Source organism: Vespula vulgaris, chromosome 25, assembly GCF_905475345.1.
Source record: "Vespula vulgaris chromosome 25, iyVesVulg1.1, whole genome shotgun sequence".
NCBI lineage: Eukaryota > Metazoa > Arthropoda > Insecta > Hymenoptera > Vespidae > Vespula > Vespula vulgaris.
In genome coordinates, this window is record NC_066610.1 from 2,541,252 (window position 1) to 2,554,786 (window position 13,535).

General features: G+C 40.4%; 2 protein-coding genes and 1 long non-coding RNA gene across 5 annotated transcripts in view; 1 reads left to right on the forward strand and 2 right to left on the reverse strand.

Annotated features, from left to right (window-relative positions):
* LOC127072387 (uncharacterized) overlaps nt 1–13,535 on the reverse strand; it is a 38,421-nt gene that overhangs the window by 23,534 nt on the left and 1,352 nt on the right. Inside the window, exons 2-3 of one of the 2 annotated variants that reach the window (XR_007785389.1) lie at nt 12,902–13,203; nt 4,655–4,939 (exon numbers count right to left, since the gene is read on the reverse strand). This is a non-coding gene — a long non-coding RNA (uncharacterized LOC127072387). Of the gene's footprint in view, nt 1–4,523; nt 4,940–12,901; nt 13,204–13,535 lie in introns of those variants that run through there. The other variant, XR_007785388.1, reaches the window with a different exon arrangement.
* Nucleotides 5,003–12,008, forward strand: LOC127072339 (ubiquitin carboxyl-terminal hydrolase 10). Its single transcript, XM_051012696.1, has 9 exons — nt 5,003–5,314; nt 5,766–5,952; nt 6,050–7,516; nt 7,682–7,880; nt 7,953–8,202; nt 8,277–8,363; nt 8,462–8,626; nt 8,732–8,960; nt 9,049–12,008. The coding sequence occupies exons 1-9, from the start codon at nt 5,297–5,299 to the stop codon at nt 9,333–9,335; spliced, it is 2,889 nt and encodes a 962-aa protein (XP_050868653.1). The 5' UTR covers nt 5,003–5,296; the 3' UTR covers nt 9,336–12,008.
* Nucleotides 11,256–12,895, reverse strand: LOC127072376 (uncharacterized protein C16orf52 homolog A). 2 transcript variants are annotated; one of them, XM_051012789.1, is made up of 4 exons: nt 12,450–12,895; nt 12,096–12,308; nt 11,748–11,914; nt 11,256–11,649 (listed from the first exon to the last, which is right to left on the reverse strand). In XM_051012789.1, exons 1-4 carry the CDS (start codon nt 12,550–12,552, stop codon nt 11,605–11,607), a joined length of 528 nt encoding a protein of 175 aa, XP_050868746.1. In that variant the 5' UTR covers nt 12,553–12,895; the 3' UTR covers nt 11,256–11,604. The 2 variants fall into 2 exon arrangements, with proteins under 2 accessions (XP_050868746.1, XP_050868747.1); XM_051012790.1 differs by having other exon boundaries at nt 11,256–11,914.

A 13,535-nucleotide genomic window follows, 5' to 3' on the forward strand; every position in this document is an offset into this window, starting at 1 on the left:
AAATGACGCGTTAATGAGTTTTGTCCTGCGGCGTTCGGTCCTAAACGCACGACGAGCGAACCGTGGAAAGGACGCGAAGCAGGAGCGCGTTTCTCCATTGGAATATTGTCCAACGATTGATCGATCGACGGAACGGAATCGACGGAGCGATCGCGCCGAATCTACTCTCAACGAGAGAGAGAGAGAGACACGTTCCGGATCGATGCATCGATCGTCCAATTAATTACCTAGTTCCATGCTGATATTGCGCTCGTAATCTGTTTGCGAAATAACGTCGGAAGACGGACAACAAACCGGAAGAACCGATCGTCGCAATATTTTCCTAGATTTTTCAAAATCTACGACTTCGAGAGAACGAGCACCTGCCGTGCAAGTGGGGCCGCGTGCATCGCGAAGCAAGTGTACGCTAAGAATACTCTCTAAGGGGGTGCGTGCAAAGAGCCGCGGCTACGGTTATTACACGCGTCACGCGGAGTACCACGGTCACGCATCCCCTTCCTTTCGAACGAACCCTCCGACCGAACCAACCTGAGAGAGAGAGAGAGAGAGAGGGAGAGGGAAGGAAAGGAGGCGTAAAAGAGAAAGAGGAGGGAAGTAGCTTATCGGCACCCTTTATCTTGTCAGGCCAGAACGCGGCCTATTATGCCACTTACGGCGTAGCTTACACGCTTCGTGCCGAAGACACAAACCACCTTACGACTACTCGAGTTTACGCCCGGAACAGCCTGCAGGAGAGAAAGACGTTGCTCGGCACCTGCGATCGACCGATAAAATCCTCCTCGTTCTCTTTTTTCTTTTACTTCTTTTTCATCCGAATTTACTCTCGCTTCCTGGAGCAAAAAGTAGAAAAAACAAGGAGCGAGCTTCTTTGATAGCGACTGACGTTTCCAAGGAAGAAAAATGAAGGCAAAGGACGAATAAGGGATGAAGAAGAGGGAGTCGAGCCAGTAACAGCGGCAGCGGCGGCGGCAGCGGCAGCGGCAGCAGCGTTCTTTCGAATTCCGCGAGACAGAAGTAGGGAGCGGAGAAGAAGATGGTCGCTGCGCCGCAAGAGCTACGCGAGAAAGGAGAGAGAGCCGATATAGAGCGGACGATATAGAGCGGACGATATAGTCTAGCCTTGATATAATGCCGAACGAAGGAGTTTCCTCGTCAACATAGCCAACGCGTAGTCTCGCAGCGTCTTGAGGGGGCGGAACGAAGAGAAGAACCGCCACCGTTATCAACTCGGCCGACGATTGGCCGAGCCCCGAGGAGCTTTTCACGGAGGGCCAATGGCGCACTGGTCTCCGGTTTTCAAGGAATCTGCCCCCGAAATCCTGGGTGTGAGCGAGAGAATCTCTTCTCTCGAACGGCGAACGCTTCCTCCGACTTTCCCTCTGTGCGCGTACGTGTCCCTCCGCACAAGTGTGGGAACATACATCAAACTGTCCCCGCTTGGCCACTACTGGTCAGTCCTATTCGAAGACGACTGTCCCTCTCCTCTTTTTCTCTCTTTTCTTTTCTTTTCTTTCCTTTCCTTTCCTTTCCTTTCCTTTCCCTTCCCTTCCCTTCCCGTCCCTTCCCTTCCTTTTCCTTTCTTTCCCTCTCTTTTCTTCCTCCTAGCGTTTCTCGTCCAGTCAGGAAGAAGGCGCACGATGCCACCGCACGCGTATCTACATAGTACTTTGCCGTTTTCTCCGTTTTCTTCTCGACTTTCCGAAGAACGAGACAAGTATTCTCTCTTCTTTCAGACGTTAATCCCCGTCTCTCTTTTCCCGAAGAAGAGTTATCTCCGAAGCGAATCCCGATACGCGCAGGGACTTTCCGCTTTCCTCCACTCGAAAGAAGAATTTATGACGGAACTGCCGCTGACGCGTTAGACGCGAGACGACGTTAAGGAGAGATCCTTTAAGATCGCCATCTCACCTTCCACCTCCCTAGCTTTTTTCCTTGTCTTTCCCCTTCTCTTCCTTTTTCCCCCGACCGCCGTCCTCCCCCTCCGACATAGCGTCTTAGACGTCGACGGCATATAGACTTGGACGACGCCAAGGAGAATGGCGATAAATTCTTGCGCTTCCACGATCGCTCAACGAGCGGCAACGAACGAGTCGAAGCTGAGCTTGTAAATAAGCGATGTAAAGAGGAGAGGAAAGAAAACGGGTAGGGCAAAAGGAAACGGGCTCGAGGTATTGATAAGATTATCATAAAAGCGGCGTTAAATGGCCTCCCAGACTGGCGTACGGGATCGCGATCGCGGGCAAAACGGCCGAATAAACGCGTTTACTTTGTGCCATAAAAGCGGCGTGCTTTGCCTGTCGGCGTTAAAACGTGTACGTAGTCGCGCGTGACTGTGCGCGCGCCCTATACCCTCCATACATATCCTATGTCTCTATCCGTACGCCCTCGTCCCTCTGCACGGGAGGAAGGAAGGAAGGAACGGGAGCATCGAGGCACCGCCGGCGCGCTTTACGGTAAAAGCCCTCTCTCTTTGAGGGATCCGTTTATTGGTTGCTAAACATCGATATATTGCTTTGGAGATTGCGCAAAAAGTAGCGGCGCGCGTTGTCCTCCGCATATTATATGGGTATCTCCTTTACTCTCTCGTTCCTCTCGTCTCCGTGCAAAACGTGCGCTAAACTCTCGTGCACAAACGCGCTCGAGCGTACGCGTCGAGTCGACGCGCCAGACGCGTACGACGCCGACTACTTACCCGCGAGATACCGACTAACGCTTTCTGAGCTTTTGAAAGCACCGCCGGCATTCGTGAGCCGAATAAATGCCGAATAAATGCCGTATAAATGCCGTATAAATGCCGTATAAATGCCGAATAAATGCCGAATAAATGCCGAATAAATGCCACTCTTCCGAGGAAACGAACTCTCGCGCTTCTCCAAAATTCTTTTAAAGTATCCCCCTTCCTTTCTTTTCTTAGAAGAAGATCTCGCAGCTCCGATCTCACGATTCCGGCTTACACGTTTTAAGATATTCCGTACGTGTAACCGAACTCGAAGACGATCTCGACTCGATCTCCCCGCCGACGTCACAAATGAAACTTTGTCTTCGATAACGTTCGATATCCCGTCCCCGTTCTTTCCTCTTATTCGTAACTAAGAGGAAAGCCCGAGGACGAACGTACCCGATGTCGGAGGAACAGCGTTCGCGGTGCCGTTAACGTTAACGACCCCCGAAATTTACATGAAATTGCTTATTAAATTACTAACTTTTTCGCGATGATTTAACGGTAGGTGGGCCATTTGTCTCCTCGCCTTTTATTTCCTCCATCGCGTTAATGAAAGTGCTTTGCGGTTAGGCTTTACGTCTCCCGCGTTGCAACAACTTTTCGCATAATTCTTCGCTCCGAAGGATACTCTCGGAGTTTCCCATTTCTATTACATCGACGTTAAATCCTTTGGTTACTCGGCGAGTAACGTAGCAAGTAGGGGATATCGATGAGAACGGGAAAGCTTTCTTCCTAGGTTAGCGTGCTAACGTTCGACTGACGCCCTTGCGTGGGCTACAAGTGTCTCGCAAACCGCAATCCGCCGCTGACGTTTCGAATTAAACTCTCCGGCTAGCGGGCCAACAGCTGACGCGTACACGAAGGATAGACGAAACGACGCGATCCTACGGTCCCGAGGAGCGAGAGGCGGGGAAAATCAAAACGAACGTACTTTGGAAGGGAAGTCGAACTTTGATGTCTGACTGAAAGAGAGCCGAGAGAGAGAGAGAGAGAGAGAGAGAGAGAGAAAGGCTGGCGCTCGCGCGAGCCTGCGTCTGCCACCCCTTAAATCCCGAAGACTGCAAGCTGCGAAGACCGAAAAAGGGTTCTTACGGTCTTCGTTTCCAGTTTCAGATAAGCCGATATGCATTCATTATAATAAGAAATGGAAGGCGCCAAGTGAAAAGTTTTCAACGCGGCCCCGGCTTATCAACTTGGTCTGAATTTTATATTATTTAAGGGAACTTTGCCACCCTCCGGCTCTTTTACCTTCGTAAACGTACTTTTTCCTCTCTTTCTCTCCTCTCCGAGCGATACGCTTATGGAAAAGTGCGAAAGGTGTAGAAAGTTAGCGCACGACTTTCTTCTTCTTCTTCTTCTTCTTCTTCTTTCGATCGCAAGAATCAAGATGTACGGATCTTCAAAGTATTACTCGCGCTCTTCGCTCTTCATTGCATAGATCGCTACAATTTCGAGCTCTCCTTTCGATCGTGCGTTCAAAGAACGGTGCAACTTTGCTCGTTGTTATTTAATATTTTAAGCGATACGTTTTACGAGACGATTCTCCTCGACTTTCGACTTTTCGCTATATACACGCATGTACAGATGTTGCCTATCGTCGGAGTCGCGCCGGTTAGTTCGGACGTCAGTTCGTTAGATGGCGCTGAGTGTCTCAATTTTCAACCGTCCCTCCAAAGTTCTTTACCGTTATGATCGCGTTACCCTTATGGTCATATACCGAGATATCGTTGAGAAAGCGTTTATTACGATTTCCATGCCTACGATATATTAATAAAAGATATATGTATTCCTATTCCCATGAGACCGTTGATCCATAGAATTATGGCTTTCAGAATTATGGTTAACATCATTCGATCGACGATCGATCGAATCTATGTTAATCGTTATGCGGGCGAAGATGCGTCGTTTAAAAGTTGACGGGACGTTACTTACCCAATTGAACGACGCGAACGATTTTTTATCCATTTGTCCGATTTTATCCCTTCTTCGTCGTCGCTACCGTTCGTCCGCCGTTTTGTCCGCCGTTTTGTCCGCCGTTTTGTCCCCCGTTTTGTCCACCGTTTTGCCCACCGTTTTGCCCACCGTTTTGTCCACCGTTTCGTCCACCGTTTTGTCCACCATTTTGTCCACACTCTTTGTCCAATCGCTGCAGCCGCAACCATTCCCAATCGTTGTCCGTCTAATCGTTGCAAACGATCCAGTAACTTTGCCAGCTTTCTGAAAGCAAGAAATGTTCCTATAAAGAACTAAAAACGAGCGCTCAGTGGTACCAACGCGAGACATGTTAAAATCGCAGACACAATGTGCTTGGCCTATTTCATCCATACAACTGCCGAAATATGAACCTTCGCGTTGTGTAATTGTTGATTGTCCGTTTTATTGCCTGACGAATCATTCGAATACTGCATTTTTATAATCGAAACGTTTGTAATATAACTTTTACGTTGATTCGAAATAAGAAGCTGAGATAACACCAATATTTTATCTTTTTGGCCGATAGAAATCTCACCGGAGAGACTCATGTCTTTTTGTTCGCTCGGTTTTTAATGTTTTGTATCGAAAATAGACATAAGCATGGATGTCCGGAAAGAGGTACGTTTTAGTTAACTAATTATGATTTTCCTTGCAATTTCAAACGTTATCCGTTTCGATCTATCGAATATGCTCGCACACCACTATCTGTAAGGTTAGAATTCGAGCATTTTTTAACTCTATCGAGAATAATCATCGTCCGATGACTCAATCTTCTTCTTTTCTTACAGAAATTACGATATCGTACGATTATTCCAACTGTTTCGATGAATCTTTCAAATCTTTTGAATAGGTATATCGATAAATGTGCTCGAAACGAGTTTCTCGAAACGTTCTTTCAACGAAAAAATGCGTTTGATTGATTGTTCAGAGATATCTTCGGTTGGATAATCGTTCTTATATCTTGTGTTTAAAAGTATAGTGAAACATTAAAATTTGTGCGTTTGTTTATGTACGCACGTGCGTGCGTGCGTGCATAACGTCGGACATCCTTCATCTATTTTTCTTTCAGCTTGATTTTCAATTTTTGGATCTACACGACTTGGGTGATAGCGATAAAAATCAGTTGATGGCAATCTTAAAATCTAGTAATGTCACGGACGCATTAAAACTACCATGGGATACCGTCGATAATAATCACGAAGCAAACTCAACCGTAACAGAAATATCGGAATTGCAAAATCATTGGTATCAAAATGGTAATTAAAGCGAATTAAAGTATCTACCCTTCGACGATTGCATTTCAACTCTCTAAATATGACGATTACGTGCTAATAATGTTCGTCGATTCTACAGCAGGAACCGAGGAAGGTTTCTTAAAGTGCAGTAATCCGACGAACGTTGCTTCTTCTATGGTCATGTCGGCGATTCCGCAAACACATCCCTATAACCAGCAGATAATAACAACGATGTGCAGCGATTGGCAACCGATGTATAACGTTCCTACCGATGCTCACATACAATCGTATATTCCTGGATTAGCCTATTCGCATCCTATATTTCCCAATACGGGAAACGAAATTCACGACGTTTCGTATGGAAGGGAAAACGGAAGACGTAGTCGAGGCAGGGGCATAAGAAGAGACAATTTTACCAGAGGTATCAATCAAACCACCGAGATACACTCTGGATACATGGGCGAACAGAGTCAATTTCACCCGCCGATACCCGTTATGTACTTTTTGTCCGATCACGCTGTATCTCCGCAACAACATCAAGTTGCCGGACCAATTTTTTATCCCCCCATATATTCCTCGCCAACTATCCATCCGCATACAAATACGCATCCGCATGCGCATCCTACTTATCCGTCGCACCATCATTCGTCTAATAACATTAGATATGGCAGACAATCGCAATCCGTTATCACGCAGCAAAGTCAAGAATGTCTGAAAACAACGACCGCTGCTAAAACGCAAGAGAAACGTCCACAAAATGTATATTCATCCGTCAAACCGTCTTATCATCAATTATCAAACGAGGAAGATAATAATTCCCCTCAGACCAACATCGTGACAACAGTTATCGTAAATAACAGTAATCGAGAGTCTTGCATCGATAACGAGGACGAAAGTACTGCCACCAAGAAGAACGCGAATAACAATAGTAAAGTGTCGCCGGTTAATGTAAAAATAGAACATAATATCGTCTCGACCGTCAACGAAGCTTGCAACGGTACGGAGAAAAGCGATGTATCATGTGTAAATATTAATAGCAGCATCGAAGTTAAACAAAATGGCGAAAGCGAGAAGGAATATAAAAATGAAACTGTTTCTAGTATTAAGACGACTGTCGTTAAGACGCTGTCCACGTCTACGTCAAAGTCCGGTGAAAACGAAGTACAAATCGAAGAAAACGGCCCATCCAAAAGCATATCCGATGAGCCACTCGTAAAAGCTTCTAATAATTCTTTAATACCTACGAATGTGTCCAACGCTGCAAGTTCCTCGCCTTCTATCACGCCGAATATGTCTTGGGCAAATGTTCTCAAAAAAGGCAGTTCGGAATTACAAAGTACTCCTTCGACGTACAAGCCAATGGCACGAATCAATCCGTTACCAGCCACACCTGTGATCGAACAGAGCGCATCTCCGAAAACGCCATTACAAACGATCGTGCAAAGGGATCAACGTATTGGGAGTCCATCTCTTGAAAACGAAAGTCTTCCTCCTAGTGCGCACAGTGTATCGAGCGATTGTACAAAACAGCAAACGGAATTGACGCTGAACAAATATGACGATCCTACCGTTTTTAGAATGGGCGGTGAGTCGTGTTTTCCGAAAAAAAAAAAAAAAAAAAACAATTTTTCATGACGATTTCAATGTATCCCGATCGTTTCATTGAATTACGCTAATATTCTTTTCTCTCTCCCCCCTTCCTTTTTTTTTCTTTTTTTCTTTTTTTCCCCCTTTTCATATCTCTTTACAGAATTTTTATTGAACTATCAGATGGACAAGCAAACGGTAAGCTTGCTACCGCGTGGCTTGACGAATCGTAGCAACTATTGTTACATCAATAGCATATTACAAGCGTTACTCGCGTGTCCACCCTTTTACAATCTTCTCATGGCTCTACCGCATTCCAAAGGCAATTGCAAAAATTCGTCCACCCCGCTCATAGATAATATGTACGTATACGAGATATATTGGTATTTATTTCCTCTCCCGCGCGTTGATATTTATATTTTCCAATTTTCTAGGATCAAATTTGTTCACGAATTTACACCTCTGTCGGACAGCGCGAGATTAGCTAGAAAAGATAGGGTACACAAACGAGGAGACAATTCGATTGTAGACATACAAAGCGGTATGGCGTTCGAACCGTCTTACGTGTACACCATGCTAAAAAATACTTCAGCCGCCGGAGTGTTCTCCGTAGAAGGGCGACAAGAGGATGCAGAAGAATTTCTCTCGTGCCTTCTAAATGGTATCAACGACGAAATGTTAGAGGTACGATTATCGGTCCCATCTCTTACTGCCAATAACAGTTATTTCATTATAATGTCGAGTATCGTTTCTTTCAGCTTATTAAATTAGTAAACAATGAACCAAATCCAGCTGCCAACGCGGAGACCAACATTAATTACAATCACGCGGAAGAGGAATGGAAAGTAAGAGATGATCTTTTAGAGATCTTCAAATCAAGAATATATCGTATAATCATTGTGTCTATACGCGCGCGCGCGCGCGCGCAAACCCAATATTGCAGGTAATGGGACCAAAGAACAAAGGATCCATCACACGATGCACCGAATTTGGTCGGACTCCGTTGTCGGACATCTTTCGCGGCCAATTGAGATCTAGAGTATCTCGGGTGGGAGAACAACCGACCGACAATGTGCAACCTTTCTTCACGTTGCAGCTTGATATCGAAGTACAATTATTTACGCTGCATATATAGATATAGTTTGTTCGAATTAAGAATTTTTACTCGCACCGTTTGTTTACACCGCTTACTTGTCTACTTGTTGTATATTAGAAGGCGGAGACAGTGACAAGAGCGCTCGAAATACTGGTTGGAAAAGACCAATTGGAAGGGATGACTTGTAGTAAAACAAAACAGCAAATAGAAGCCTGGAAGCAAGTCACTTTGGAAGAATTACCCGTTATACTTATATTACATTTAAAGTGGTTCGATTACAAGCTTAATGGATGTTCAAAGATATTTAAGAAAGTAGAATTCCCGATAGATTTAAAGGTGGATGCCAGTAAGTTCCTCGTGAAGTTTCTCCCTTAAACGGTTCAACTTTTACGCGTTGTATATTAATCCCTATTTTTGTCATTCGTATCTTTCAGAATTCTTGTCACCAAATATTGGAAAAAAATTGAATTCCAAACAAAAACAGTACAAATTATTCGCTGTTACTTACCACGTTGGGAAAGAAACAACGAAAGGCCACTACGTTACCGATGCCTTTCACGTAGGCTACGGAGGCTGGGTAAGGTACGATGACAGTTCGTTACAAGGTATTTCAGAGAATGACGTTTTAAATCCAGTTCCTCCTAGCGTACCCTATTTACTATATTATAGAAGGTGCGACACTATCGGGAATAATCAATCAAACGCAGGTAGAACCCGTTGAAATATCACTATTCATTTGTATAGATAAAAGTCCTATTCTAAACAAATATAGTGTATCACTTTTTACGATTTCACGTTTATTGTTGATATTTATATCTGAGTAAGCAGAACGTTTGTTATAAAGTATGGTAAAATTGAATTACTATTTCCTTTTATCTTACTACACTCTCATCAAATATTTATACTAAACTGTTACTAGTTTTACGCGTAGTTTTTCTGATACGTAACTTGAAAGTAGCTAAGGTAAAGCAAGTGTTCATACTAGCACATTTTATTGGCGTTGGGTATTAGAAGCTTATACTTTATAAAATAAAAAATTAGATATAAATTTCTTGTATATATGTTTCTTCTAAGAATATATGGTATTATGTCAGCGTCCGCGCGCGTGTTTACATGGAAAAGTAATTTATAACGTGAATTTTTGCGATCACGTTGGATCTTCTTTCTTTTTTCTCTTTTTCTTCCCGGAAGAAGGAAATTACAATTCAATTAGTTTTTTCGTGGATTAATAATCGTCATTTTATATAATTTACAAATAACTTTTTAACGACGTTTATTCGTTTAAGAAGCATCGAAATCTTTGTTCGATTAAATTATGTTTAAAATATAAACATACCGTCATATATTTCACATTTAATCATTCTGGTCATCTTTTTACTAAAAGGGTTAATTATATAAGTTGTTTTACATGTTACGTACATGCCTGTTGATTGTTCTGTACAAATAATTTCTTTAAGTCTGCTGAATTCCCAATAGAATTTACTGTGTCCAACTTTTGATATTTGTTATTCGTGTTTTTAAGATTTCTTAAGGTTTCTTAGAAAGATAAGACTAAAAGTTACGATAAGTAAGAAATACGTTTTTTATCGGGCAAGTGTGAACATATTTTCCAATTTTGCCTTAAAATCTTTGGCACCGACTGCCTGTCTTAAAGAGAGAGAGAGAGAGAGAGAGAGAAACAAGAAAAGAGAGAAAAAAAAAAGATTAATGTAACATTCATCGATCCCGTTATAACGTTCATAAGCTCGTGTATTTCGTTAGAAACAAATGTCCACAAGTGTGTCATTTCTGCGTATAAGTAAGTCACTTTTACATATTTCTAACAAGACCAGTTTCAAGATCATTATTTTAATGAACTTTTTCTTGAACAGTAAAGTTATAGTATTTGCATTTTTACATTTTTCTCAACTTAAGAGAAGTATTTTTCGTCAATTTATATATCAAAATTAACAATTTAGTCATTATTGAAGTAAGGATTGTTATGCGGTAATATTGTACTGAACCTCCATTATAAGATATATATTTACCATTTGTAAATTAATCAATCATATCGTTGAAAAATTTCTTTCGAACCGATTGCATCCGTATCATTTATATTTACTGACATACTTTCCATTTTTGCACCGACGAAAGTCTGCAAATCTATGTTCGTTAATGGTGATAAAGTTGTCAAACGAACAACAAACTAGTAAAATATATATATATATACACACACACACACACACACACACTTTTATGAAAACCTGTATAATATGGTGTAAACTTTTATTTCTTGTGGAAATACAAGAAATTTGAGTAATATACAGATAAGATTTGAGTAATATTATAGCTATGCAAAATGGTAAAACTAGAAATTCTAATTATAAAATATCATATTTACATACATATATTATCTATAAAGTAAAATGTTTATAATGTAGATAAAATCTTGATATAAGTGAAATTTTGCAAGTGTATGTAACTTAACAGTAAAATACAATATATTTCTTTTCATTTTAGTATATCTACTATAAATTGTAAATAAATATTTAGTTTATAAAAAAAGAAAACAAAAAAAAAAACAAACAAAAAAAATAAATCTATGTATATACATTATGTATAAGCTGTCATGTGTATTAAGATACAATATATGCAAAATAGGAATATTTTACTTCATCATGTATTTCTATAGCACATGGAAAATTCTGTTTAACGAGTAAAAACTATTTGAAACGTAATATCTAAAAGTGGCTCTCTGCTGATCTTAATATCAGCAGTATTGGATAGCAATTCTCAAATTGTTATAAGCATACATTGCTCTAATAATTTGGACAATACAATGGACTGACAAGTAGACAAGTAATTCTTTAGCGTAACTTGGATATTTTTTAACTTACTTTTACTTACTTACTTTTTATATTACAATTATTTTTGCTTACTAACCGTAATACGTAAGAAAAGCAAATCAGTAGGTATAATGGATTGAAAAGATGTCGTTTCTTTAAGAAATTTTAGCCCAATCTAATAAAGTCTCGCTGAACTTTGAAATGTAATCCCTTTCAAAATATATAATACTGAATATTAAAAAGAAACTAGTATAAAGGGCATAATTAGAAAATATCATCGCGTAACGCTAAAAATGTGGTAAACATACTTTTCCTGCAAAAAGTTCAGAAATAACTGTGATCCATAGTGCCAGAACAAAGAGGATATAAGAGATTCCAACTTGATGTGAATTTGGTAATTGGTACGGTTGTCCACCAATTTCGTCAATGTAAAAACCCATTGGAAATAGAACAGCCGCTAAGCAAAATAGTACCACTGAAATATTATAGTGTAACATTATTTTATGATGTAATAATATCTATTATACGCACTTTGAAGAGATTTCAAATAAATTATTAGTCTAATATAATATCATTCCAATTTATTTCATAAGGGCGCATACCATTGCCACGAGAGAAGATGTCTTTTACACTTGTATTTGTTTAAAACTACTTACTCGCTGTAAATCCAACCCATCGTGCGTAAGGAATTACATTACGGTCCCAATGCGAACTGATCAGCAATATTACAGTTGTTGTTATTAAAATACATCCGACCAATATAAAAACAAGGGCTAGTAACCATTCTGGCTCCAAATCAGGCGTATAACAAACTCGTGGCCTGTTGTACAACGTCATACAAGACAACATAAGACCTAATCGCGTATCTCCTACAAATATTCATATTGCGCTATCTGCATTAACCGATTACTCTTTCGAATATACACTTTCTTATAGGTTGTATCTTTGCGTTGTAAAACGTATTAACAACGATTAAAGATTAGAATTATCGTTTCATTTAATATATTTACCGCCAACATCAGTTATAATCCAGTCAGGCATTCCCAGACTAACGATTGCAAACATATCAGCTGCCAAAAATAGAGCTCCCGAAATGATGGTTAGTTTATCCATTTCACGTTATTAATTTAAACGATCGATCTCCTCGTTAATATACGCGATAGCGTAGATTAATTCTTACAACTTTGCATATTTAATAAAAACACGTATTGTCGCAAACTGGACGATTATAAACTTTACTAACCTCAAAATAACATTCGATATATCATATCACGGAATATATCTAATAATATTATAGCAGTTTTAAGGTTTCTTCGACATTTTACTATGATCGAGATCCATTATTATAATATAGCGTCCTTTTCAGTACATTCGTATCGTACAAAGTAATAACAAAATGCAATATTATCGCAGTGAGTATTTTCAAATCGTACAAACTCGGTTAACCAATTTAGAATTTTACCTTATCGACGAAGCTCGGTACAAGTCTCCTGTCCGATCCGCTGTTATCTTCCGTGTGATGGATGTGACCTTCTGTTGTTACGATCGATCTCGTTCAACTTAGATCACTCATTTTTATAGATTGGCCGACGTATTTCAGTTTTCAGATTATTAGAGCATTGATTGATTATTCATAGATCATGCATCGACATTTAACGATTGCGTGCGTGGTATTTATAATAAAAAAAATCTTCCATCAAATATGTTTTTTTCTTCTTTTTAATGTTTTATAACCAGCTCAGCGAAAACGAATTGAAGTAGAATCTACAAAATATAAATAAAATAATATGGCCGTATTATAAAAGCGTTTAACGTAGAGAAAGAGTTTGGAGGATAAGGAAAGAATTTTGTATCGGAAGAAAACGTGCTTGACGTGGCGGAAGAAAATTCAGTAGCGAAAGTACGATCCCCGATATTGATCGGCTCAACGAATCGTGTAATTCTCTTCCATTAACATCGTCGATGCAATGCAATAAAATTCGTGGTACGACCGATTTCATGGACGCGCGAAAAACTAGTTTAAGAAAGTGAAATCTTTTGAGGAACGAACGAAATCACGACGAAATGGTATTACCACTTTTTTCCTCGAAAATCAT

Excerpts from the sequence above, each read along its gene's own strand:
- LOC127072339 (XM_051012696.1), top strand. Across the intron at positions 5,953-6,049 it reads AAATCATTGGTATCAAAATG|CAGGAACCGAGGAAGGTTTC; the intron begins GTAATTAAAGCG and ends TCGATTCTACAG. Across the intron at positions 7,517-7,681 it reads TACCGTTTTTAGAATGGGCG|AATTTTTATTGAACTATCAG; the intron begins GTGAGTCGTGTT and ends ATCTCTTTACAG.
- LOC127072376 (XM_051012789.1), bottom strand. The coding sequence starts at position 12,552 with ATGGATAAACTAACCATCATTTCGGGAGCTCTATTTTTGGCAGCTGAT. Across the intron at positions 12,309-12,449 it reads GATTATAACTGATGTTGGCG|GAGATACGCGATTAGGTCTT; the intron begins GTAAATATATTA and ends GAATATTTGTAG. Across the intron at positions 11,650-11,747 it reads CTGAACTTTTTGCAGGAAAA|GGATTACATTTCAAAGTTCA; the intron begins GTATGTTTACCA and ends ATATTTTGAAAG.